We start from the raw sequence: 23,467 nt of genomic DNA on the forward strand, positions 1-23,467 counted from the left end.
TGAGAGTGCAGTGGCACAGTGTCGAAACCTAGAACCTGTACCATGGACGTTGAGGTGATAAACATACATATCAGGGAAAAATTGGTGAATAGCTAATATATTTTATGCATTTTTAATTATCATATATTTTTTAAATTTTAAAATTAGAAAGATAATATCATTTCTTGATGTTCTATACTATCTATATAAGCAAATAGAATCGAATTCTCTCTCATTTTTTCTTTCCTGTTTGTTAATGGCATTTGGGAATTGAAGGTAATGAAGTCCAAGTAAAATTGGATTAATAACGCATTTTTATTTCCAAGAGTCTGGCTAATGAAATGAGATCCTCCTGATGCGTCCAAGCTGTTTCGTTTGTAACAGTCAGCATCATGTCTTTTTTTTTTTAAAAAAAAAAGGTCAAAACACCCCCCCACCACCTGCATATAATTATTCACATCATGTGATATCCATGATATTTCATCTCTCTTCCAGCATATTTTCTGCAATATAAACTGAAATTTCTCTGTTAACCTCTGATTTACTTTGGGTGGTGTCTGGAGAAATATCACCAGAGGTAGTGTCTCATATCAGTGACTTCATCAAGATATGATATACTTTGCATCTCGGAAGAATCAAACCATTAATAATCTGATATAAACAGAATGAGTGCTTAATTATGCTCTCTGCTTGTCTAATTTCTTTTCTAACCTGTTGTAAAAATGAGAAAAGGGGAGAAAATAGAATTTTCCTAGAAACAGGTTCATGTGACAGATGTAAGGATGCACAGCAAAATATTAAGACAGGTACTGGCAAAGCCCTGAGAAACCTTGTCTGACCGAGTAGCTGACCTTCATTTAAGCAAGAATTTGGAATATATTGTTTTCCAACCCAAATTACCCTATGATTAAATGAAATAGTATTCTGTTGAAATATTTCTGAAGTTTAGGTTAGCAATTCACCTTCTCCTTTTTTAATTTTGTATGTTTCTATAGTTCTGTTTTGCAAAAGGGAATACTAGTTACACGATATGGAAGCAAATGAAAAACTATTAATGTTTTATTTAGTTTTTGTAGAAGCAGGATGATTGTAACATTTACAATTTGTTGAGCTCTCATAAAATTCCTATCCTCATCTACATACCCAATGCTGAATTATCACAGGTTCATATTCAAATACTGTGCAAATTAATAAAGATAGCATGCATCCATAAAATATGCACATATTTGAAATGATTCCATCAGTGAAATTACAAAGCTATACATATTTTCTTAAATATACACTGTTTCCTGTCTCTTTCTCATACAGACATAGAAATATCAGCTCAAAATACTGTTTGACATTATATGTGTGTAATTTTGAAAGTGTGTTCCTGAAAACCATTCAGGTCTTGTTTGGTTTGTTTTTTAATTAGACCAAACAATAATGTAACTTTTTTTGTCAGAGAAAATTCACATTTTCTTTGAAGCAAACATACTATATTGATACTTCACCAAAGGCATCTCCTTACCAGAGGTAGGAAAAAATGTGTTGCAGTAACAAGTGCATAACTCAAAATGTGTTAAACAATTAAAATATTGGTCTATTCCATCGTCTTGTATTTGACCTTGCCCTTTTAAATTTTCTCTGATATGGTCCAAAATTTCTTCTTGCCTTCTTTTATTAAAAAAAAAAAATTAAGAGGAAAAAAAAGGAAAAGTTGAAGGAAAAAACTTCTCCCAGATGAAGTTATGACTTAGCTTTTGGCCTGGAGCATTTATGAGGCTTTCTAATATTTACATATAAAGTACTGTAATTAAGCAGAAATATAAATATTCTGTCTTCACTGCTAACAAAGTCTACATGCAAAAAATCCCCCAAATTACACCCCCAAAAAATCTGCCATCCTTTCATGTTAAATGAGCAACTTTGGAATGCTCCTTCCAGGATGACACCTGAAAACTCTAGAACATTTATAATTACCAGCTTAGTCTTCTGGAACAAAGATGAAAATAGAGTGTTAGAATTATTAATAAATTCGTAGCAAATGAGACAGAAAACCTTGTTATTCCACTGTGAATGTGTATTTGTTGTTCATATTTTCAGTGCTGATCTGATCATTCATTGCAAAATAATATAGCTGAACTGGAAAAGATTCAGAAAATTATGTTTTGAAATATTAAAAAGCAGACATCTGGCATGGACGAAGTGACTGAATAGACTGGGATTCTTTGGCCTGGAAAAAGAATATTGGGTGTGAATGTGACAGAAATCTGTAAGCACAGTGTCATGAAGGAAAAGAAGGTCAGTTCTTCATTGCCTCTACCAGTAGACCAGAGTGAAAATAACATACCCTGCTCATGACCCAACAGAACTCGTCCCTCTGGGGATGTTTTTTCTGAGTAGGCTGCTTAAACTGGTTCTTTGAAGACCAAATAAGGGACAGATCTTATACTGCAGCATGTCTGACCATTCCTTATAGATATTGCATTAAAAAAAGACTCCATTCATTACAGTAGGATCTTTAGGGATAAATGTAATGGTGAATATTGTCACTAAAATAAGCATATTTCATATCATAGTTTATATATTTTCTAAAACATCTTGTAAGTGCAAATAACTAGGGATGCTTGCTATGATGAAATAAACATTCTATGTTTTATAATATTCCCAAATGCAGAAAATTTCACTTGTTCTTTCTAAGAATTAATTGTACCAGTGGTTTGTATCATATGGCAAACACATCCCTGATATTAAGTTTGGGATGTTTGAATAATGGATAATCACACTGTGGTATTTTCTGTGGCTCTTATCTGTTTAGACAATATTTATCATAATGCTATTATAATTTGTTTGAAGACAGATTTTGTTGTTCATATGGAGTCTGCGTTACAGTTTGGTTAATTAGTGTTGTGAGGAGTTGAAATTACATTTTCATTCTGCTATGTTATCTCAGAAAACAAATGTTATTCAAGCCAAAAAATCCTACATAGAAAATATCTAACATAGAATAGAAATTAGTCTGGAGTAGTAAAGAACCTGTACCAGTTTTTACTTAGTAAGGTTAGAAGATCATAGTCTTTAAAAGAAAGAGGTGTAGTTTTGTTAGACCAGATACTCTGTGCTGTTACTAGCTTCCATATAACAAAGAGCTAACATTAAAACCAAAAACTTGAAACAAAAAATCCTCTGTCAGAATTATTTTAGTGCAGGATATAATCTTTTGAACAACTGCAACCACTCCAATTCTATTTGTGGTGTGAGCCTTAGGAACAAGAAGTACCTTGCCTCTGGCAATGTAGACAGGAGAAGTTTAAAATTTGAAAGATATTGTCATGAATGCCAGCAGGAAAAATCTGAACTCTTTAGTGGTAGCTTCTGCAAGACTGCAAAATTTGCATGGTCTCAGGTGCAGAAAAATATAAAAAGGTATATATGAATATAGTGTACATAATATAAATAAATTGCATGGCAAAAATAATATTTGTTATTGAAGCTAGGAGAAATTTATTAATGAAAAACACTGGTGTACTTTGATTTAATAATAAATTTATCTCTTAATGATAAAAAGTTGAATCCACTATTGTGATTACATTTTTTCTTAAGAATGGTTCAATCAAGCCCTCAAATTCATATAAAAAGAGATTTAATTTACAAAAAAAGAAAAACAATGATACATCTCCTTACTGAAGGCTAAGCTAACTCATGATTTTAAATATATTTAAAATTGCCAGGAACAATATGAAACATGAATATTTTTAAGTTTGACTTTCCCTTAGTTTCCATTCTTTTGAATTATAAGGTAGTTTATTTAAAATAAATTCTTAAGAAATAAATAAAAATACAAACTGCAAATGCACTTGCAGTGTATTAATTGCTAAAAAATGAATTTTTTTTAGTTTGATTATAGCACATGCTTTCTTTCCTTTCAGAAATAATAAAAATACATATAGTTAGTAAACTGACTTTTAAAATAAGAAATAAACAGAATTATAAAAAACCCAGAGGAGAAAAAAAGAAAAAAAAAAAAAACCAACAGAAAAACAGAACTTCAAAAGCACAAACTAACTTTCTGAAAATAGGAAGATGGGAAATAAAGACTGCCAAATTCTAGTTTGATGAAGCGAAACAGTAAGAAAGAGCTAAGTTCTTAATTGGATTAAGTATCCATAGCTAATTTTCTGACAAACAGATTTTACTTAAGGAGGGCTTGAGTAGTTGATTCATCATGCATGCATTCCTCAGTCTAAATAAAGCACACTGCAATTATTCTAACTTGCATTGTTGGTTTGTTATGGCAGATTTTCCACATACTTTGTTCTTTCATCTGACATGTTTTTCTTTCTATTTTTCTAATTTCTCTAATAAAAAAACTAAATTTTATTATTCTAATTGAAAATACTCTCCTCAGTGGAATTATTTTAAAATTCTGTCTTAGTCTTTTCTTCACATGAGATCAGATCTTTGCTTTCTTAAAAATGCGGTCAGTTTAGGTGATATCAGTGGAATTATGAAGCAGTATTTTAGCTGAGCAAAAGTGTTTTCTTAGACATGTATTAGAATAATAAATATTCTGAATTCAGCAAGTAGTCTTTTTTCTGGTGTTTTTTCTGCTTTTTCACACTCTGTGTTGAATATACCATTGAAAAAGTCTTACACACCATGTTTTCTGTCATAGTTGAAGACTATTATTAATTTTCAGACTTGGTTTTGATCATCCTGGGGAGGTTAGTTTTAGCATGGAAGGAATGTTTCTAACACCATCCTATTTTAGGATTTTCTGAAGCAGTGACTCAATTCTAACAGATTTTTGGTGGCATGGATTGAAATTCCATTCATAACAGCCTGTATCTTTTCCCAGGCTTCCCTGTATTTTCAATAATAGAAGTAATAATAGGACTTGAAGGTCATATTTGAAATACAATTTACTTGTGTAGGGCAAGTTTTTTGTCTGAGTATGTGTGTAGCTTGTAGACCCCATACTCAAGCCTTCTTACCAAGGTGAAGATGAGCAGGATGATGACAAAGCTCATGTGACAGGGAGCACATCTCTGGCAGCATGAGAGGGGATGTATTGCAAGGGTTGCAAAGAGTAGCACGCCATGAAAGCGCCCTGATGTGGCCAGGAAAGGGCAGCTGGTTGTACAACTGCAGTGTCCTCCCACAGTGGGACACTGGCTGCCATCCTAGCTGAAGATGTATTCATATGATTTAGGGTACCCAGCAAGGATCTCTGCATGAGCAGCGCGAAGCCTTAAGATCTGTTAAAATGCTTGCACATCTCTGATGAGTTTTTCTGTTAATTTAGTTTTGCTGAGCTGGAGCTGGATATCTCTTTCTTGGGCCACAATTAGAGAAAACTACAGAAATCTCTGTGTTCAAGGTAATCTTTAGATTTATAATGCTGGTTGTAGGTTTAGCTTAGCGATTAGAAAGTTATGACTGGGACAAAATAGAAATTGATGGTTCTCCTTTTATTGCAGTCAGTGACATCTGTCAAAGACCTCAGAACAAGTTGGGGGAGGTAATTTACCCCTTTGTGAGCATGATAAAAACTATGCTGTAAAACCATGGAATAGTCCTAGAACAGAATTTCATGAGACATACAATTTCTGAAAGTTTGTCCTCAGTCTGGTAAGGTGCAGAAAGCAGCAAGGATATAAGCTGCCAATAGACTTTTTAGGAGGTCTTGGTCAAGAAAAGAGCCTGGAAGAAAAGGAAGATTTAAAAGTTAGGTAGCAGCCTTGTCCTCTGTTTCTGTAAAGAGCAATAGCTCTTTGCTTGATATAGAAGGGTCTGTTCCCAGAAGAAATCATGCTAAAAAGCCTTTCTTTAGTTTTGTGTTTCTAAAGTAAACAAATAGTAGACAACACAGCAGCAGCTTACTTCTGTTGTCCAAGGAGAAAAGCTACAAAAGATATAAAAGATTATTACAAAATTAAGTAAGATGGAATGATATTTTTTTTTAATAATTATTGATTAAAGATGTTCTGAATCTTCTGCATAGTAGGTCTAAGTGGGGATTTCAACCCCAAATGTAGCATCAAGCATTCAGCATTTTGAACCGAGTGGTAAGAGGGAGCTAGGCTGGAGTCAATTACAATATCCTTTAACAAGTCAGTGGATATTTTCAATAATTAACAACTCTATACTTTCATTTGTTAGAATAATTTTGCCTTTTTTTTTGGTACTCCCGATCTCTGCTGGGTTGCACAAATAGGTGTAGATCAGGACCCCTGTTGCAAAATTTTCCATCTTGATCTTTAGCAGCTAAAAGCTGTTGGAGCCACCTCAGACTTTAGAAGCAAATGTCAAATAGAAAGACTTGATTTATCCATCTAACATGATGGATGAATAATTATTACTGTCTAGTAGGGTTACAGGAGGGAAAGCCAGGTATACAAGTGGGGATCATGGTTAATTACTTCTCTGCTGGATTTTTCTTTTTCTCTGTTAGAATACAGGTAAATTTGTAAATTCAGTCTGAAAGAGATGGTCTTTTTTATTATTTATCACTGTCAAAATATCTAGTCATGCCAACAACATAAAAAATACAACACAGAAACTCACAGATGGTTAATGCTACAAGACCAACTTTTATAGTCCTCATCTGTAAAGAGCAAAAAAACTGCAGAATAATGCCTGTAAGTTTGTGTTTCATATTCATTTATCAGCTTCAATCATTCCAGATCCTAATTGTGGTCCCAGAATTTATTATCTGTGGCAGAACCATTTTCTACTCAATTTATTTTCAATGTATTGTACCTCTTTGGCAAGATGACTCTTGGTCTACAGTCCTGTGTATGTAAATAGCTGATCACTACACAGACTACCAACTTCTGGAACTGCCATCTTTGTATGAGAGATGGTAATTTAAATCTTGTTCTTTACCAGATAACAATTAAAGACCACGCACACTGGCAGTCAGCATGACCATGTGCCTTTTTAAGTATGACAGAGGTGAAGTTTTGTGCATTCCTAGTGACTGCTGTCCTCATAAGAGTCTCCTTAGGACAGACTTCACACAGAGGTAATATGACAGATAAATTTTCCCACAGAATTAATAAGAAACTAACTGAGCATATGTACTGAAAGCAGAGTCTAAGTCTGAAGGGATGGTTTTGGTTGAGTTTTTAAGAATTTTTTTCTAGTTTTGAGTTTTGGTTAATAATATTTTAGAATAAAAAAATTTAGTACAGTCAACATATCTTAAGGAACCCCATGTTTTAATATATCATAAGTAGCTTAAAGTTGCAAAAGTATTAAAATAATGATAACTTTTTTTTAAGAATTACATGACTAGATTATCTAATGCATCAAAAATTATTGTTTGTGATAATCCATGATTGCATTGTGTGTTTCTTGTTGGGTTTTTAAAATGTGTATTTATTTCAAATGTTTGTGAAGAATTTTTTTGTATTTTAAATACATTTACAAAGCAGTGTCATACTCTTTATAAATACTTACAAAGCTTCTTATTTTGTGGTTTGAAAAAATAAGATAACAAAGGGTGACATTTATTAATATTTTAAATACAATGTGAATGACATTTTCATTTTGAAATTATTAGAAATCTTTTGCTCACTCTGTGTTATATGAAGATTATTTGAAATATTGCTTGGCAGTTGAAGAATGACTTCCATTTTCTGACAGATCTAAAAATATTTACAAATGATACCATATTGAATTGCCATGTCTTTTTCCTGTGTCATTTTGACATTACTTCTGATGCAAAGGTGATAATTTGCCTAACAGAAGCAGTCTTCTTTTATAATTAGCCCAATCATTGATTTATTCAATGATGGCAAAGGTTTTTGGGAGCAAACAATTCCTTGTTTAAAAGAGAAGGTGGCTGTTACAAAGTACAGATTATATGACAGTGATTTAATTCATAGCTTTTAAAATAGGTTAAAAAAACCCCAAAACTTGTGTAGCTGTCATGAAGTATGAACTTGCCAGCTCTTAAAACAAATTAGATCTCAAGAATTAGAAACTTGAGAACAGTCTTCAGAATGAGTGTATTGACTTCTGTGGGCACTTCCTACTACTTTAAGTTAATCACTCAGTATCAGATGGAGGGACCACATGAACTGATGAAGTGTTTCACCACCAGTTTAAAAAACATTTTGTCACCACCTTTCCCCAAATACTCATCTGCCCCTACTTAGTTGTAAAAGACATAGGTGAATTACTCTGTAATTGTTCAGTTAATTATATTGTATTGCTATCTAGAAATTTGTTTTTAGCCTTTGCTCTCTGGGTTCTCCAAGGAAATCACTCTCGTTGAATTGTGATCAGGTAACTTCGTGCTTGATCTTTATCTTAATTTATTTTTTCCCAGATTTTGGCCTGCCTTAAGAAATATAATGGAGTTTCTACTGTAGCACACACATACTGAAATACACTTATCAAAAAGAAGGAATAAGTTGTTCTCCAGTGTGGTGACAAAATGTTTTTTAAACTGGCTTCAGTGGAGTGCCCCTCTGGTCAGATATCAGCTCTTATTATTTCTTTTTGCATTCTTACTATTTCTTTTCTCTTTTTGTATATAAAATACCTGAAGTCCTTTCTGTCCTTAACAATGAATTGTGAACTATGCACACATAAATGTTGGTTGCAAATGAAGGAGAAAACAGTCTTCAGTAGAATTGCCTTTGTCTGATTGCAATCTGTATTTGTAAAGTGGAGTAAGAACAGTTTTACTAATATGCATCTCTGCAAATTTACCTGCCCTTAATTCAAGTGGGGGCATAGCATTGAGACAGATTTTAGTGTTTGTTACAAGTGTCACATGATAATTTCTTATTTTCCCCCCAAGAAATCCTACAGGAGACTAAAAACAAATGTAAAAAGTTAAAGACAAACCCAATACTAGAGTTCAAATTTAGATATACCTTTGAATTCCTACAGGTTCTCAGTTAGATCTCAGTTTGAATGTTTTTCAAAAGCATTTCAGAATCAGTTCATCTGCTCAGATGCAATGTTTTCTCAAGGTGTAAGAGGATAATTCTCCATTTTCTTCTGTCTTGCACTTTGCTTTTTTCCAGATGCCCCAAGTAGGTAGTGATGCAAACTAAAAATATCCACTTGAAATAGCTTGATTTATAAGCATTCTGCAGCATCAGTGTGCACCAAAGGCAGTTAAAGATGTTAAAATGTAAGCAAGATCCTTTAGGTTGAAATATTCCAAAAAGCCTAAAGCAGTAAACATTAATCTATCACAATCCTTCCTACAGGTTATTGCAAATTTCTATACCTTAAAAGTCATCTAAAAGTTTGTTTGAAATTACATCCCATGTCACAAACATTTAGTCAAAGAACTAGCATTCTTGTATTCAAGATTCTTGTAAAAGAAAATAGCATTTTATGGAGTTCCAAGTTCCACAAGCAATGTCTACATTAAAAAAAAATCTTACTATTTAGTTATTTTCTTTTTAGTTATTTTCTTTTCCTACTGTACAGAAAGCCATGATGGGCTATCCATCCACTATTTTGGTTTAAAAAATGGACTTTGGACCATCTTCATTCCACTCTGGACTGTTATTTTTTCTCTTAGAAAAGCTATTCCCACATGGTCTCTTTTGAGTATCAAAGCTAATTGAATAAAAATTAATTTCCAGACTACTCTTGAGCAAGGAATAATTTAGTTTGAGAGAAATGACCACCCATGTACCTGTAGTCATTTTATCATAATTTCCAGTGCCATGCACAAATGACTTTCACTGTCTCCCATCCTTCAGGCATTTCATAAGTGTTAGACATGAATTCAGTGTTCTGGAAATTATGACATTAGAAGCTGGCAACACTTTTACTTCATGAGAGTTGTGTGGCTTCATTTTTGTCTCACAAGCTTGTTGCTGGTATGAGAGCCTCCTTCTAGGGATACCAAGTGAAAAACAAAATTTTTTGATTCTTTTATTGAAGAGGAATTATTTTTAATATAAAGAAACAATCTTCATATGCATTTTCAATGCCACTTTATCCAGAAAGCAGTTAGTTATTTTAAGGAAGTGGTTGATTGTTTTGCAGTGATGTCATGGTTGATGTCTTGGTGTGTGGACTGAATAATCTATGTGAGCTTCAACCCATTTTCTTTCGTCTGTATTTTAGCTAACCCATAGTGATAGTTGTACACATAGCGGTACAACTAAATGTTTGCTCTGTTTACATAAACTAAAGAGATTACCATCATAAATAAACAGCATTATTCCCATATATTCAGTCATGAAGTCATCTTCTCCTCTGAAGAATCAGAGTTATGGTTTGTGATGTCGTGTGCACTAAGTGAAATTTATTCCCATTTATGCTATGTAAAGTCTGATTTCTGACTATTAGAGTTGAAAAACCTTAAAAGACCTTAAATATTTGAAATTCAGTGCTGTGTTCACCCTGTTGTGTCCTTAAGATATATACTTTTGGGTTCTTACGTCTGGGTTATGCATTTCTCTCATGCTATAACAGCCTTAGCATGGAGCTAGATCTCAGTGATATATGCAGTAACACTAGGGACTCTGAAGTAAGCATTAGGGACTCTGCCTATCTCCAAGGTAAATCAATATTAGTGTAACTTGGATTTGTGTTTTTAAACTTGGGATACAGGAGCTGGGACAGCTGAAGTCAAAACACTGTCAGTTCCTGATACATTTTTTTCCTCTGCCTTTTTACCTTAGTGAAATGAGAAGATGAAATAAAATATGCTGTGGAAGAGATGGGATAAGAGTAAAGGAGCCTGATCATTTTAGGTTTCACATAGAAAGTGATGTATCAGAATTAGTTAGTACTGTATTGGTACAGGTGCTTTCCTTTTGCTTTCCACCAGATAGCCCTATCTGGTGGAAGAAAGCTGGTGACATCACTGATGTGTCTTCAGGCTGCAAACCATGTGTCAGGTTTTCCCTGTGAGCCATGGAGTTATTAAAACTTGTACCTGGAAAGAGACCTTGTCACCTAAAATTGTCTTCTCCAATCTCTGTTTGAAGATTAACTTAATGTCGTTTCTGCAAAGTCTTTCTTTATTCCTTTCTTCTGTGGAGGCAACCGTGCCACTCTCTGCTTGCCCTTTCCTGTAGCTGATGGGCACCACCATATCAGTCAGTTCTTTCCCTCCCACAAAGGTCCCCATTCGCTGAGGGTTGAAGGTGTGTCCATTCTGTTGGCTGCCCACCATGTGTTCTCTAGTTGCATGCCAAATTTGCTGGTCACTGGTATTTTCTAGTCGTTAATTTCTATTTAAATGCACAGCAGTACCGGAAAGAATGAACTACAGTTAGTTTGTTGCTTAGGTTATCCAAATACCTGAAGTCTGTGTCAGAAACAAATTCTCCATATGACAAATAACTAGGAAGTTGATTTTATTGTATTCAGTGTGGCTTTTAAGACACATCCCCTGGACTCAAAGAGAGCACACTAGTAAATATTCCTAAGTGATCTAGTAGTATGTTTGCAGTGCAGACTTTGCTCTCTGCATTACATTTCTGAGGCATCAGATGCCTACTAGAGCAGTAGGCTCCACCATGAATGCTGATGTTTCTGAAAAACTGAAGCTCTACTTTTGTCTTCTAAATGCTCTTAACAGGAAATACTTCCCACATATTTTTACTAGTTCCTGATAACTACTGAATGCAACCCTAATACACATTGCTGAAAACTTTTGCACAAAATTAGAATTAGTATACAGAATGTTCTTACAGCCTTATTGTTCACATCATATCCAAAACATTTAATCTCAGTGAGTTTTTTTAGCTTTTCATTTCACAGTATCTTTTTTCAGAGTAAAGCTAAAAATAGGGAAGTTGGTTGCTTTTGAAAGGTTTTCTAAGTATCAGAATGGCAAGCCCTATATGAAAAGAAAAGTGAAATTTTGCCACTAAAGTTTTTGGTGAAATGGGTGAGATATTCGACTAATGTTGCAGCAACCTAAGAAACAGATTGTCATGTTAGCTTGATGTTATACACTAGTCTAAATCCAAAAAGATGAGTTGGAAAAGAATTCATTTACATAAATTTCTTTAAAGGTAGAGATCATGAGACATCATATATGAAAAGCCACAGAAATAATTTAGTAGGAAAGCTTATTATTGAACTATTTTATTTTTTATGATCCTTAGAACATAAGAGTATTTGCTGTGCCATTTCTATGTTACATAGTTAATAAGGTTTCTTTCCTTTCCTTCTGATAACTTAATTTCATTTCAAAGCAAGGTGTGAAATTTTATGAAAAGAAAATTTATAATATAGTATTAATAAAATGTTTGTTTGCGATTTCTTTTTTTATATTGCTTTGAGCAAACATAATTCCCACATACTGTTTTGACATTTCAGTGGATTTCATACACAGCTGTTGCACTAAAGGTATTTTAGTTATAAATTACCTGGATTGCCTTTCTGGTAATCTCTGGGTTATGTCATGTATTACAGAAGTACAATAGTGAAATGTGATGCCTACATAAATTTCATACAATGAGAACTGTACCACCTGCACAATTTTTTTATTTTCAAATTTTAACAAGCAAATATGTGAATAAACAGGTTAAATATGCTGTTGCCCCTTTAAAAATATTTCATAACACTTATGGAGTTAATTATTTCTAAGTGTATAAATTCAATTTTGTACTCCAGATTAAAGACACTAGTAAAAACATTTGTTTAACCAGAAGAAGAGTAGTGATTAAACTTCAAATTGATTTGAAAGTAGTGATTAAACTTCAAATTGATTTGAAAGTGAAAGGACAGTTGCACTTTAGCCCAGATTCAAAATACAATGTATTAATATTTTACAGATTTTTTCAAATGGACTTATTAAAAAACAAGAGGGAAAAAAGTAAAAATAAAACTACCAAAACTTCTTTGGTTGCTACCTTCTGAGATCATCACAGCTACCTTTGAAATATCAGAATCTAAATTCATTGACTACAGATCCATATTATAAAAAGCATATCTGTATTCATTTCAAATAAAGAGTTAGCTAATCTTCAAGCATTGTTAAAGATTGTGTAAAATTTCAGTAATACTTCTATGAAACACATTCATATTTTCAATTTTCAGGAATATCTCTGAGGTCCATGTAATTAGGTATTAATAAATAAAACATAGTAGATTCATACTCTATATTGGAAAAATTTTTATGATAATTTTTTAAAGGGAGAATGTTGCGCCTAGTTGCGTCAATACAAGAGCTCCCTCTGATGGTGACAAGTTACTTCACATAATATTTTTTACTACATCTGAATGATGAAAGGAAATAAGATAGATGGAAGAATTCAAAACACCTGTTGTGGCTGGTGGCTTAAAAATATATATTTTTTAAATTTTTATTTTATTTATTAGTCCCCATACCATGTCATTTGGAAAATTAAGTACCTTTTCATTTCAGCTATATTGAACATGAAAGGAATAAAGAAAGAGAAAGAAAACAGAGTTTATTAAGCCCATTTCAAAATGAGCATGGCTAGCTGTTGATAAAATTCTTCTGACTAACAGTAGATGTTCAAGGGCCTTGGATTCATACATTTTGTGCACCCCTGCAATATTATATCCAACTTCTACTATTGTAAGAAGAAAAAAAGCCACAATCTTTTTCCATTTGCTTAATTCTAGATATTGAACTCTCCCTCTTCTATATTAATATGAAAGCAAATTGTTTCACTTGTCTTCTCAAAAAGAACAAAATCCACAATGACAGCAACAAAAAAGAACCCCCCCCCCCAAAAAAACACCCCAAACAAAACAGAAGGCAGAAGTAATATCTGGAGTCCATTTAGAAATACCAGGTGTCACATTTGATAAATTAACTGATAAGTGTGGTCTCATCCTCTCTTCATCTCTTAATTCTGGAGCTATTCTGGAACTTATGTAAAGTTTGCTAATATTCCACTCACATAGTGAAAGATGACAAAAAAAGAGGAAGAACCATGACAGTGAATAAAACACTCCATATGTAAAGAAATAAGAGAAAGAGATAGACTGAAAGAGTATTGATATAATTTACCCCACTATCCTGTCTCTGAGTGACAGTGATGGAAAGCTGTAAGTACAGGAATGGGGATTTAGGTGGTACAAGCAGTGAACATTGACTGGAACAACAATTTATGATGGTTTTCTGCTAAGTTTTTTTTCTGTCTGTCTGGTCTATATTAATCAGGTTGTCATTAATATGTGCTGTCCTTTCTTTACAAAAGACATTACGAACACTCAGATTTATGAGTACGTGTAACTGCTGTGTGTTTTGATCAATTTAATGTAACACTACTATATTTCAACTGTATCTTCAAACAAAGATTTAGTGAAAGGTACACTTTCATAAGTGAGTAACTTATGGCACAGGGCTTCTCAGTATAATATCACTGTTATTATTTTATATGAAACATATCAGCTAGCTTTTGCATATATCATTTATAACCAACGAAGTCTTAAAAATCTGTTAATTTAACATTTGTGATCATTTTGTCTTAGCCCTATAATTGCAATGCAGACATCTAAGAAAGGAGGCAATTATCTAGTACAGTGTTCTCTGGTCAGAGTGAAGGACTTTCATATTTTTTCACTTTAACTGAAAAGTTCATAGTTGTTGACTTTGGGGAGCAACTTTAATAGACTAGCAATGACTCATCACAGTGGTAATAGGATGAGAAAGATGAGTCCGAGTGTTTGGAATCTAGTTCAGAAAACCTGTCAGTTGATGTGTACTTGTACTGTGTACTAGGTTATCTGGAATAGGTACTCCTTTTTTGTACTGAGATATAAATAATTTAAACAGTAATATAAACTTGGATGTAATTTAGATGTATTGGGAGAAAATGGGAGAGATTAGTTAATCCTGCAACATTTTTTTAATGCAGTAGTTTATGCAAACAGTTCCAAGTTACTTCACGCTGATTTTTTCTGTGGTTGGTACTAGAACTTATAAACCACATGATGAAGTTAGACCCATCCTGAGGTACACTAGTACCACAACTTCTCTTCCAACAAAGTTATGCAGGTTTGGTCCTGTTCCAGTACTTGTTATTAATCACTACACGGGGCTTTGCAGCCAAGTATACCTATATTTATTTATATCTGTACATTTTTAAAAATAATATTTGTAATAAGTATATTTACTGCAATGGGTACACAACATACGTAAAAGCTTTGTGCATATTATTTAGTATTATTTTTTACAGTGTCTATTTAGTATATTATACAGTAAAGTTATATTTGTAAATAAAGGTCATGTCCTCTAGATTATCTGAATTGTGGGTCCTACACAGTTTGATTTCTGGGAGAAGTTTTGATTGGTGGGAAAGTTTTGGACAGGATGCCTATATTATCCCCTGGTCGATACCAACATGTGCTTTCTACATAGAGGATGGACAGAGAAACCAAGGAGCTTTTTTACCTTGTCTTGATGCAAGCTTACCGTCACTATCATTCTGAGCTTGCCAATGCCCTCCTATGGACAGGACTTAGATCTACCACTCCAGAGTGCATCTGTGATTTCTGACACCATAATGAATTGAATAATTCTGTCTTCCAAGCAGGGTTAAAGTGGCTTGAGATAAAGAAGTTACTGGGTTAGAAATTGGGTAGGACAGTTAAACTCTCCAAGTCCGAGAGCAGTTCAGGCTCTCAGTGCAGGCTTCAGTACAGCCCAGAATACTTTCACTTCATGCAATAAAATATGTTGTGGAGTGTTACTTATCTAGATATCTCTGCTGCTAAGTGGCCCTGTTACTGTTTACAGCTAAACTGCAATATAGTATTTCAGTGTTTCAAAAACTGCATTCTTTAAGGAAGATGGTATGTTTTCAAGCTATTAGGAAGCAGTATAATATGTAGTTGATGTAAATACATCAATAAGAGTCAACAAACAGTTATATTGGGTTAAGTGTATGACCTTATTAATATTTATGCCAACATTTTAAACAGTGTTTATTAGGTGCAATTATTAGGTGTGTTATTCCTATTAACAGAGGGCCACATGACATCTTTTTAACCATTAGATATCTGTGTAGGTTGTGAGGATAATCTAAAGCACATTCCCTATACATGGTTTGGCATAAGAGTGAAGTGGTCTGAACGGTCTAAAAAAGAGAGGTAGAATGAAAGAAGCTCATTATATGGTTATAAATTCTATGTTTTAAAGATTGCTGGATTGGACCATGAAACAGTAAGTATGTTCTACTGTAAAGACAGGACTGTCTGAAACATTGAATATAATTCTCCTCTAAAAAGCTTACAGGATACTTTCATAGGTTTCAGGTACACCTTTAATACTGTCTGTAACCTAGAGAAAAAGCAGTCTGATTTTGTCCTCTCTTTTTTTGAAACGGTCTTGTACTGAAAAAAAATCAAATACTTATTTTAACCTTTAGGCTGTTTAAAAAAAGAAATAAAGACCCATTTAATACTCAGTACAATTGATACACTGCAAAATGTGGTTTTCCCAGATAAAAGCCTTGTAAAATTACAGAAAAAAACCCTGTTTTCTAAACTAGCTATTCTGAATGGTGTTAAAGAAGTAATCTGAAGTATTTTTAGGTTATTGTTGAAGCCAAAACCCAAATTTTGAATTAAAAAAACCACAGTCTAAATATACCCTACAGCAAAAATATCAAGCCACATACAGTCTGTTTTCAAAACTTAAATTAATTTTTATGAGGTGGCTTCTCTCCAAAAGCAATTTTGCAAAAATTTAAATCTTAACTGAACACTTCATTTGCTTGCAGTACTTAAACTTGGGGCCTGTTTCTGGTTCAGTCAACAAACTAATTGGCACTTTCATGGGCAGTTATATTTGTTACAGACTGCAAATAGGATTTGAAGGGACAAGAGGTCTGGAAGGGTCTCACCCTCCAAGTAGTAGGTTTCCTCTGATTTTTGTTATATTTCCACCTTTAGGTACTGTTTTAATGGAATTACAAAGCATGAAGCTAAAAATGGATATTCAAAGTCACTAACTCGCATTGCTCATTGCTAGCCTGATAGGTTAGCTTAAATAAGCCAATTCAGTAACTGTTTTGGTTTTCATTTTGGTTGGTTGGTCTGGTTTTGGGTCTTTTTATATATTTTTTTTTTCCCATTGAAAGTTTAGAGATTAGAATTTACTGAAATTTTACTACTACAGGAGAGAGACGGTGCAATGATCTGTGTATAGAAAGATAAATAATGAATGCAGTGAAGCTCATCTTTGTTTCTAAAACTTATGGAAAGAGAAGCTGCATACCTAAAGATGTTGGTTGCTATGTACTTCTCCAGCTGCAACATCTGTGGCTTATAGCTATGGCAACAGTACTGTTCATACAGGCAGAGAGGTGTAATCTTTTAAATACTGCTCATCTAAATATTCCAGAGAGCCATCAGATACTTGGATTCAAAATGTCTGAACAAATTCTTCATGCTTCACATACCATAAACAGATAATGACAAAAGAACACCACACAACTCTGATAAATCAGAAAATATTCTCCAGTTTTTAGAATGCTATAGCTTATTATTACAGATTTTTTTTAATTTCTTCTTTAAATTTTTATGTATCTCTGGGGTTTTTTATGTAAGAAAATGGGAAAGTCGTTTTATCAGTTAAATACTGCAAAAAAAGTTTACTTTTTTTCTTTCACGTTCCTTGTTAAAAAACTGAAATAAAGATTCTTCTTTTTTAACAGGACACTGAAACACATCCTTTTTACAATTTGGATTCTTTAGTTGGAAACAAGTCTTTTATTACCATGACCTGTCAATATAAGACCATTTTAAAAACAGCATGCTATGCATTTGAAACATAGGCTTGCAATGAAATCCATTTAGCCTTTCAGTAGAAGGAAATTGTACACATCACTCAGTTTTCTTATGCTAAAGTGTTCCACAGAGCCATGCCCTGAAATGTGAGGATATTCCATGTGTTTTTTGACAGGAATGTTGGGGTTAGCAGGGTTTGTTCACTGAAATTTTAGAAGCTGTTAAATACTTTGCTGCATGGGACATCAGTCCTAAATACACAGATAAGTTAACACTTTATCCAAAAAATCATCAATATTGAATCATTCTGATGTTCCTGTGAAATTCACTGACAATTGCATTTTATTCCTGTGCTTGACTGCTTGCCAGATGAAATGGAAGTTAAATATATAAAATTAAAAGATGAGTGATACTTCCATATATTTCTGTATTCAATGTGGATGTGGCTGATTTCTTTTTCATTTTCTTCTAGGCCTTTTCTGGAAACACAAATGCAGACAGTGTTGTGTACTATAAGCTTCAGCATTCTATTAAAGCAAGATTCCTCCGTTTTGTGCCTTTGGACTGGAATCCAAATGGCAGGATTGGAATGCGCATTGAAGTGTACGGATGCACATATAGTAAGTTTATTTCTGAGTCAGCTAAATGAAATTAATCTTCATCAATGTCTTTGGCTGCCTAAATTGCATTTGAAAGTAGATTTCTAAAGCTAAATTTAATCTCAAATAAAACTGAATTAATAAGTTTATGTACATACTACATTATTTCTACATAAGCTGTCAATATGTGATGCCTATTTTCCTGTACTTTCTGTATTGGAATGAATGGTGTGGACAAAATCCAATTCCTGATTTTATGCAAACTGTTCCTTTTTTTTGTCATAGTTGTAAAATACTTGCTATCTATCTGAAGGCCAAATGTTTACAATGCTAAATGTTTACAATGCTAAATGTTTACAATTTTAAATCTATATGGTCTAGATCTTGAGAGAGTAAGAGTACAACTAGATAGATCCACAAATAAAAAACTGAAGTACACTTCCAAGTTTTTTATGTATTTATATTTTATATATTTTATGTATTTAGAATGGCTTTTGTGCCCTCAATGACTGACATAAGCCTTTGAAAGTAGATTGCATAAGTGTCGTGGTTTTATTGATTGGGTGGACAGTGTAAATATTCCTGACATCTTCCTTTTGCAGTTTTTCATCCATGGAATTTTTTAAAAAATTCCTCTATGTAAGTTTTTTAGTGCTTTTTTTTCTTCACATCTTTTCTCCATGATGGAAACAGAATTTATTTTAGCAACCTCTTTAACTGATTTTTGTGCATACTTTTATCTGTTGTTCTTTTTTGTTTTGTTTCAGGGTTCTTTTTCAACTTCCTTATTTAAGTTATATTTTGTACGGTTGATTTCTTTTGGATGGTCTCCGTATACCTGTTTTCTATTGCCGTGTATTTTTATCTGACTTTTAAGTGTACATAAGAATAACATATCTCTCGGCTTTCTGCCTTAAACTTGAATTTTTAAAATTGGTAGAAGGTAGTGAACTAAGGATATTGAAAATTTAAACCTGGATGCAGGAGATTAGGTCACCTCAGAAATCAGGTAAACTTCCTCATCCCAGAAAACAAACATCTCATGCCAGAGGAAGAGACTGAAAGGCTCACACAAAATTCCTCAGTGACAGCTGCCTTGAGACTGGGAACATGACTTATGATTCCTAGAAAAATCTGAGAAAATGGCCTTGAAAATTGAGTAACTGAGAAATATGATCATGATTCAACTTATCCTCAACTCCTTTAAGTTTCAGAACAACCAAAGTTTAAAAATTGAGGGTAGACAAATGAATTTATCATTCAAAGCTAAAATCTCATCTAAATCTTCTATTTGAGACCTGATTTCTGTGGTACATGATGGCAGAATAGTCTTTCTTCTTTAAGCTTCACTTTAAAATTCCTTGATAGTCATCAACTTTGCTTCTTCACAGTCCTTCACCTTGTGCATGTGATAACATTTAAATCTTCACTCAGTTTTGCTCTCAAACATTTTCATACTGAAGAGCTCTCTTTTGACCATGCCTAAAAGTCAGATTATTTATATTCACTATCATAATTTTCTCTTGCAAGATCCACATTATGGCTCTCTTCTGTGTCATGCTTGTTGCCCACCACTGGAAAACTCTGTGAGTCTAAAGGACAAATAAAGAAAAGCGTCCATGCAACTGAAAAAAGAAAACATTTAGAATAAGCAGTTATGAAGTATTTTTGTGTAGCCATTAACTATTTTTGAGGAAGATTATATTTTTTTCCATGCTACATATGTGGCACAGAATGTATCCTATAGACAGCTTATAGAGGTAAATCAACTATGGTTATCTTCCAAGATTAGGATGAATTTAAAATGAATATTTACTTGATCCATTATTCACTATAATGCAGTATGTGACGAACACGATGTCATCAAAAATATGTAATTTTTATAAAGTTTTTTAAGATTTGATTTGAATTAATGATAATGGGTGTTCTAGGAATGCTTTTTCCCCCTATCTATAACTGCTATCATTCCAAATGAATTGCAGACTTCTTATCATCTCTGTATTTTTTTTGAACATCTACTGATTACCAAGTGCCTTTACTAGGTAAATTCACTGGTTGCCATTGAAGACAAACCAGGTGATTATAGATTTACAGTTTAAAAATTATTTTAAAATGTTAAAGCTTAATTCTTTCTCTGCAGTCTTTTTCTCTATTTATCAGGCACAATGATGACATGCAGTTATTGTTACAGTAATTATGCCTGGCTCTTTTTGAATGACTGTACTTTTCAAAGTGGGACCAGAAAAAAAAAAGTAGAAATGCCAATATTATCTACTTTAGCTTTGATTCACATGTTTTACATGTCCCATTTTCTCATCCTTTTCTTCAGGGAACTCTCACTGCATATTAGATTTTAAGAGTAAACAACTCTCTTTTCATTTACTGTCAAGTATGTGAACTGCATTCTGTATTCAAGTGCAAATGCACTAATTTTATTCTTCAGTCTTACCTGCTAGAAATTACACAACTAAAACTAAACTTGTGAGAATACAGTATGTAGATCTCTCTACATCATAAAGCGATGTGAAAAATGTATGTCTCTATGTTCTAAAAAAGTCATTACTGTCTTAATGAAGTCGTACTTACAGGGAAAATTTTGACACCACTTCAAATTTGCTGTCTTCCAGTCAAATGCCTGCTCTGAATAACTAGTGTTGCCTAGTATTCTCAAAAATAGCGTTTAGCCTTTAATTATAGTCTCAGTAAGGCTTGGTAATACTCATTATATTTTCCTGTAGGATATTATATTTTCCTGTAGGATGTAGCAGATTATTATGGGGGGTTTTTTGGTCTTTTGTTTTGTTTTGTTTTGTTTTGGTTTTTTTACATGGAACGTGTTTTCTACTTTTTAGATCAAGGACTGTCACATTTTAGGTGTTTGTAAAGTGCGCATCCAGACAAGCCCTTCCATTTTTGTCTCAGCATTTATTGAGTAGAAAGGCCAAATAAGGGCAGTTAGTTATGGACTTAGATGAAATATTTTAAGAGTTCCCTTTTTTTTTTCTTTTCTTTGAGTTCTTCTCCCTGCTCACTATGATGTCATTGCAATGTTTCTTAGTTTTTTTACTCATGTTCTATAATCATTTAAAGAACAGAAAGGTCGGAGGGAGGCAGACAGGCAGGCAGGAAGGAAGGCAGGAAAGAAAAGAAAGAAAGAAATGGAAGAAAGAAAGGAAAGAGAGAAAGAAAAAAGGAAGGAAAGGGAGGGAAGGAAGGAAGTGGCAGAAGGAAGGAAGTGGTGGAAGGAAGGAAGGAAGTGGCAGAAGGAAGTGGCAGAAGGAAGGCAGGAAAGCAGGAAGGAAGGAAGTGGCGGAAGGAAGAAAGTGGTGGAAGGAAGTGGCAGAAGGAAGTGGCGGAAGGAAGGAAGTGGCGGAAGGAAGAAAGTGGTGGAAGGAAGGAAGTGGCGTAAGGAAGTGGCGTAAGGAAGTGGCGGAAGGAAGTGGTGGAAGGAAGTGAAGGAAGGAAGTGAAGGAAGGAAGTGGCGGAAGGAAGGAAGTGGCGGAAGGAAGGAAGTGGCGGAAGTGGCGGAAGTGGCGGAAGTGGCAGAAGGAAGGAAGGAAGGAAGGAAGGAAGGAAGGAAGGAAGGAAGGAAGGAAGGAAGGAAGGAAGGAAGGAAGGAAGGAAGGAAGGAAGGAAGGAAGGAAGGAAGGAAGGAAGTGGCGGAAGGAAGGAAGGAAGGAAGGAAGGAAGGAAGGAAGTGGCGGAAGGAAGGAAGGAAGGAAGGAAGGAAGGAAGGAAGGAAGGAAGGAAGGAAGGAAGGAAGGAAGGAAGGAAGGAAGGAAGGAAGGAAGGAAGGAAGGAAGAAAAGAAAAGAAAAGAAAGAAAGAAACAAAGTTTGTTTTCTACCTCCAGGTGTTAAACCTACCTTCATGTGAACTGATAAAGCATCACATGATAAAACATCTGCTTGTGCCATGACTGCACTGCAAATAATCTGTGCTGAACCTCAGCCCAAAATCCGTCTGAAGCCTCTGCCTGATAGTTCTTTCTGTTTAGTGTGTACAAAAGAGAACAATGAATCTCTACTGACATTTCCTGTTTCTTGTTCCTGAAATGCCAGATTGTGACAATTAAGCCATGTAAAACACAGTTAAGGTTAAGCTATGTCATGACACTAAAAAAAAGGGATATTAGGAATGTGTTTAGCTTACAATTTCCCCTATTTATTACAGTACTCTCTTATTTCATCCTCTAAAATCTGGTAGTCTAAAAATAGAAATCAAAGAAACAAAAAGGTGGGGATTTTTTTGCCCTGGCAGGCAGAAAGATAGGTTTAAATCTGAAAATTACAAATGTATAAAGTAGTAGAATATAGGTAACTGGAAAATAAATTTATAACGCACATTAAAAATTCTCAGTTATGTCTGCTATGATACCTAACAAAAAGCGCTGCAGATACTGCTCAAACCCTTTTGTTTTCTATAATTTCTAGTTGTATTGAGGCTTTTTCAGCATTTCCTACCTGACTGAAATGCTTTAAGTCAGCATTACAGTTACATCAGTCAAAGAAAGGACTTCATATTCTCTTCATAACTGGAATAATGCCAGTTGGTTTGCATTGCTTTAAGGTTTTTTTCTTTGTAGAACATTAGCATTGATTTCAATTGATATAAAGATAAAAAAGTGTTTTGAAGACATTTCAACTAAAACTTTTGCTCAGAATCACTAGGATTCTTCGTCCTGTGGTATGTGAGACCTCCAGAATTTCCAGTTTCTCAGGGGCATTTTGTGATTTCCAAAGATATTTTCATAGTTCACTAAGGATTTATTTCACATTGATATAAGGAAGACACTGCCAATTGTGGAAACAAAAGATGAGTGTTCATAGAACAAGTCCACTTGTTTTATTTTTCTTATTTACAACAGTAGAGAAAATCCATGTAGAGGATTTTGAAGTCCAGTAAGTTGCAAGTAGTTGGTAAATAAGAGAGAAAAATCTTATGGTAATCTGGATATGTGCCCACATTCTATTTATCCTTATAATCCTGCAGGACACCCAAGCTGTCTTTCTCACACCTCTTTAAATATATTTCTAAGGGTAATTAATGGATGGTGAAGACAAGACCTGGCAATCAAAATTCTGTGACAAGAATTTTGATTGCCATCTGCAACAATTTTTCAATCTCCATTAATTCATGGGATGAGAGCAGGGGCAAAATTTAATTTTCTTTATTTTCCAAATTTAGACAAAGCAGGTA

The 23,467-nt window shown here is 33.9% G+C and overlaps 1 protein-coding gene across 2 annotated transcripts in view; it reads left to right on the forward strand.

Annotated features, from left to right (window-relative positions):
* Positions 1 to 23,467, forward strand: part of CNTNAP4 (contactin associated protein family member 4) — a 202,627-nt gene that overhangs the window by 107,482 nt on the left and 71,678 nt on the right. For both annotated transcript variants that reach the window (XM_077171392.1, XM_054652497.2), the window contains exon 4: positions 18,143 to 18,290. In XM_077171392.1, coding sequence (XP_077027507.1) covers positions 18,143 to 18,290 — 148 coding nt within the window. The remainder of the gene's footprint in view (positions 1 to 18,142; positions 18,291 to 23,467) is intronic.

The sequence above is a fragment of the Agelaius phoeniceus genome, chromosome Z (genome assembly GCF_051311805.1).
Source record: "Agelaius phoeniceus isolate bAgePho1 chromosome Z, bAgePho1.hap1, whole genome shotgun sequence".
Lineage (NCBI taxonomy): Eukaryota > Metazoa > Chordata > Aves > Passeriformes > Icteridae > Agelaius > Agelaius phoeniceus.